The sequence below is a fragment of the Fukomys damarensis genome, unplaced genomic scaffold, assembly GCF_012274545.1.
Source record: "Fukomys damarensis isolate Sample0158 unplaced genomic scaffold, DMR_v1.0_HiC HiC_scaffold_26, whole genome shotgun sequence".
Lineage (NCBI taxonomy): Eukaryota > Metazoa > Chordata > Mammalia > Rodentia > Bathyergidae > Fukomys > Fukomys damarensis.
This window is the reverse complement of record NW_022900938.1, coordinates 20,063,831-20,068,625: the sequence shown is the minus strand read 5'-3', so window position 1 is coordinate 20,068,625 and position 4,795 is coordinate 20,063,831. Positions and strand designations below refer to the sequence as shown.

The 4,795-nt window shown below is 46.5% G+C and overlaps 2 protein-coding genes across 3 annotated transcripts in view; both read left to right on the top strand.

Moving 5' to 3' along the window:
- Hoxd4 (homeobox D4) overlaps positions 1 to 632 on the top strand; it is a 3,021-nt gene extending 2,389 nt beyond the window's left edge. Inside the window, 1 exon segment of the mRNA XM_010607054.3 lies at positions 72 to 632. Within this exon segment, the coding sequence (XP_010605356.1) occupies positions 72 to 613 (542 nt within the window). The 3' untranslated portion in view covers positions 614 to 632.
- The window catches only part of Hoxd3 (homeobox D3), a 20,636-nt gene continuing 16,471 nt past the window's right edge, over positions 631 to 4,795 (top strand). For both annotated transcript variants that reach the window (XM_033756307.1, XM_033756306.1), the window contains exon 1: positions 631 to 708. The gene's annotated coding sequence lies outside the window, so the exon portion shown is untranslated. The remainder of the gene's footprint in view (positions 709 to 4,795) is intronic.

Below are 4,795 nucleotides of genomic sequence, written 5' to 3'. Positions count from 1 at the left end.
GGGAACGGAGAAGGAGAATGGTATTTCCAAAATGCTTAGGCACTCCGGAGCTCGCGGTGGGCTAGGGGAAGAGAGTACCTTTGGGGATCCTGCATTGCGAGCCTAGGGGAGTAGGTGGGAGTGAGGGGGTGCGCCAGGCAGAGGGTGGGAGGGAGGAAGCCTGGGAGCTTAGGAGACTCCGAGGGCCTTGGGGCGCGCCAGGAAGTGAGCAGCACAGGCGAGGGGCCTAACTAGTGGCTGGGTGCTGACCTGGATGTGCCATCTGTTTTGCCTCACAGTGAATCCCAACTACACCGGTGGGGAGCCCAAGCGTTCCCGGACGGCCTACACTCGGCAGCAAGTCCTAGAACTGGAAAAGGAATTTCATTTTAACAGGTATCTGACGCGGCGCCGTCGGATTGAAATTGCTCACACTCTCTGTCTGTCCGAGCGCCAGATCAAGATCTGGTTCCAGAACCGGAGGATGAAGTGGAAAAAAGACCATAAGCTGCCCAATACTAAAGGCAGGTCATCATCGTCATCTTCCTCCTCCTCCTGCTCCTCCTCAGCCGCCCCTGGCCAGCATTTGCAGCCGATGACCAAGGACCACCACATGGACCTGACGACCTTATAGAAGTGGGGACCTTGGGCCCATCCCTCCCTGCGCTCCAGGCTGAGCCGAAGCTGCGGGGGCAGGCCGGGCCTGCTGTGACCTCGCTGGGCTCTAAGGTACTGTGGGGAGGACCTGGGCCCTGAAGGCGGCCCTAGACTAGGTTAGCTTCCTGCCCCAGGGCAACCCCCTCCCTAGAGTGGAGCTGGGGGTGGGAGGGGTGGGCGGGTATCTCTCTCTCTATATTATCATATGGCAGGAGCTACTGAGAACATAAAACCATGGAGAGTCATTAAACTCATGAAAATCTCTGCTGTTGGATTTTGAATTTGCAAATGAAGGTTGGATGCTTTATCCCATTGTGAATTGGGCATTCTCCCCCACTCCACCCCTCCAGGGAGTTTTGTGGTTTGGTAATGTGGGGGAGTTGAGGCAGAAGGTTGGCCATCCCTGTGATAGGTGCTCATGGGAGCTGGAGAGTTGGGCCAAGATTTCTGAATTTCTGGGCTGTCTGTATAATTTCCAGCATAATTTATATTTAAAAAAAAGTTTTGCTCACAGTGGCCCCATGCCCAAAGAAATAGGTTTAAGAAGGAAGTGAAAACGGGTTGTTTTATGTTTAGATTATATTTGCTTAAATATTTATTTGTTGGAAAAATTGGGTGCAGAAATAACTGACACCTTCATGCCAAAAATCTTAAGATGGTGGAAGGGACTGAGCTTCAGGGAACTGAATCAGATGTGTGGACTTACTTCTGGCTGTAACCTGCATATTGAACTCCACCCCCTCCTGACTCCCTGGAAATATATGTAGGGGGCCTTTAACCCTTTTAGAGGGAAGGGAGGGAACCACTCAAAGTTGAGTTCTTGAAAATATAATTCCACATGTGATTTTTTCAACACTGTGCTTACAACCAGTTCTGGGTGATTAAAGGAAAGGGCAAAAAAGAAACAAATGGTCCAACATTTTCCTTCTGGGGAAAGAAAACAAAACCACTATGCTCTGGGTCTCAGATAATGACTGACTTTTCTGTTCCAACTGGATTCCAAATGTCCCAAATACCCCACATAGAAGCATTTTGTAGGAATTAGTGTATACTTATATAGGAGAAGAGCTGTGCAAAGGGGTGAAAGTGGGTAGGTGAAACATTTTGTGTTTAAAAAGAAACTGATTGAATCTAAAAGTCAGCAAAGTTGGTAGGGTTTTCTTCCCCCTTGAAGTTTTAATTTTAAAAAAATACCTAAGGAAGTTTTTCTTAAACCATTAATTAGAAGCAGAAATTGTAAAAGTATTAAAGTTTTCAGGCCTCCTTTGCCTTTAGAATAGTGGTTAAAAACACTCTCAAAACGAGAGAGATTTTTTAGTCATTTTTCTTATGCCATGTCTGGGAAGAGTTCAAAGCTCATTTTTGTGAAACGCCGACCCTTAAGTATCAGGAGAAAACAGAACTGCCAGAGTTCATGTACTCAAATGAAACAAGTATTCGTAAGTTTGAAGCCCAAAACCTCAGGCTCCAAGAAAGAAACCTCTGTTTCCAGCTACTAAAAAGTGACAAAAGAGGGGAGGGAGAAGGGCTAAGCTGAAAACATAATTCTACGATCTATAGTAAGGTTATTTTTTCAGTGCTTCGGACCACTTTAGAAGGTTTCAATGATGATCTTTAAAATATTCTTAAGTGGAAAAGAGAGGGTGACTTTCTCTGCAAGCATGTTTTTTGGTTCTGTGTCTCCTGAGAGCTAAGGGCAGGTATTCACTGGAGTCCCTAGGCTGAAATTCCGCTTCTCTAAAGTATCTTCCAAGCCTTGGTCTTTTGTATTAAACCCTGGGGACAGCTCTTTGTTCCTCCTTGGGGTGAGCCTGGCTCTCAGACTTGCACATGGCAATACTTGAATATGGCCACGTCGGGATATTAAAGATGGATATTCCTGCATTATTCACATCATTGTTTCTATGACAAAAAGCTCAGAGTTCATACATAGTCAACATGTCTTTTTTCTGACGCCCTCACGTTGAGAAGCTGAAAAGGTATTTTACTGAAGTTCGGCTAAATTACAGAATCAGGTTCAAACAGAGGACAAATTTTCTATTCGATTAGCTGTATTTCAGCCGGGAGGACTGACCTCTAAACCCTTAACCTTTTGGACTCTAACTACCCTTCTCTTCTTTTCTCCCCCCTATAACATGGAGAGCAGTCTTTGGATGTAGCTAGCATTTGAAAAGAGCCGCTATCCTTAGGCAACTTGGAAAGTTGATAAGATTCTTTCCTAAAACCCAAATCTGCATACAATGCAGCTTCTCCTTGGGAGAGGAAAAGGGTGTATATTTTTATAGTATCTAACTACATAGATATTATGGAGATTATTACACAGATTTTCTCTCTCATGAGAAGTTCTGGTTACTCACCCAGGTTCAGATCAAATGCCACACTGCTTACCTGCCTTCACTCCTGCCTCTAAGGAAAGCCAAGAAAGAGGTATGTTTTCCAGGATAGAACCCCAGCTTCTCCTCTAACATAGTCTCACTACTTTGGAAAGTAACTTAATGAGAGAAACAACTTCTTTGTTTATGAGACTGAGTTCTCTTCAGCTTCGAGGGATTCTCTTTTGAAATGTTAATGGAGCCTGGACGGCCAGAGGGCAGCTTCCAACCCTGAAGTCTTCTTGGACCCTAGTATCCATTTGGGCCCTCAGAAGTGGGCCAGGCCAGGGACCTGGCCCTGCAACCACCTCGGGCAGGGACAGAAATGAGTTTCCATCTGGGAACGTGCTCTTCAGAAAGCTAGACGCGGAAAGGTTCCAGTCCCCATTTGCTATTATTTGTTTACAGTTTGTTCCCCCAAATATGAGCCAGAAGTATTTGCTTTGGTGGTGTTTTTCTTAAGCCTGTGTTGGGGTCCTGTCTGGGGGGGCATGAAGTGTTTGCTGAGGAGATTGCTCCTCCAACCCCCATCTCACTTTGTCCACTGCAGCCTTTTGTTGTGAGATGACATTGTCAGTCAGCCCCGTGGAGTCTGTTCACATGAGATGCTTTTTTAACAGAACTGACCAATGTTTTGCTGCCACTGATTAAAGTATTATTTATACTAATTGTTGCCTGTAGTTTTGATGTAATTCATTGATCTATATTTGAAATAATAAAAAAGTGTAGTAAAATCTCCCTCCTGTTTGGTGCCTTGACAGAAACATTCTCTGTTATTTTCTACAATAAATTAGTCACCAATTTATTTGGTGCTTAAGGTGTGAAGCTTAAACTGGTGCAAGGCTTAGCAATTCTAGTAGCACCTCCTCTCCCACATATACACATGCCCAGTTTGGCTACTGTGCTCTGTGAGCATTGAGAAACGTGGGGTTGGGTTCAGGCTGCAGAGGGTGGGCATTATTTGTTGAGATAAAAAGAACTAACTGCATGGACTAACAGGGGTCTCTTTATTGGCTTTCTGTTTGTCCCTGTCCAACCCTAGACCCCCTTCAGTCAAGAGCCCTCAGGGGAGGTCTTGATGATGTGTTGATTTGAGAAACCTTTCTGCTCCGGAGACAGAGGGGAAAGGAACTGATTCTGGGCCGAGCAGAGAGAGGCGCTGGTTCTGGGCCGAGCTTAGGCTGGCTGGTGGCTGCTCTGACCTGACCCGGGCTGGCCTCCAATCTTGGGCTCCTTCTGCTTTTCCTATGCTGCTCAGCCCTACAGGGACCTCTAGCACCTGCCGCCCTTTCCAGCACCCCTCAGACAACAATAAACACTCCCCCACTATAAAAAGTACCCTGAACTATTTTTATCTCCAGGGCTTTTTTTCACATCTTGGCCTCAGCCTTGAAGAGGGGGCCAAGACAGGAGTCCCAAAATAGATGGAGGGTTTGCTCGAGACAGGAAATGAGTAGAATGCGTAAAATCAGACATGTGTCCTTAATATATGGAAGGGCTCGCTCCGGACGCGTGGACATGTGTATTTATAAGTGCGCAGACAGAAGTTTAAATATTCAGACACATTTTATGATTGTCCTCTGCCCGTCTTCTGGTTAATGGCTCCTCCTGTGCCCACCAATACATCAATACCGAGGTGTGTATTGAATCGCGGGCAGGGATGAGGAGAAAGCGAGTCCACAGCCAAGCCCGCTGAGTACAGTAGAGGGAAGCGGCCCCTCGGCTGGCCGGCAGGCAGCCAGGCAGGCAGCCGCGCTTCCCGCCCGCCCGCCATGTTGGGGAGCCCT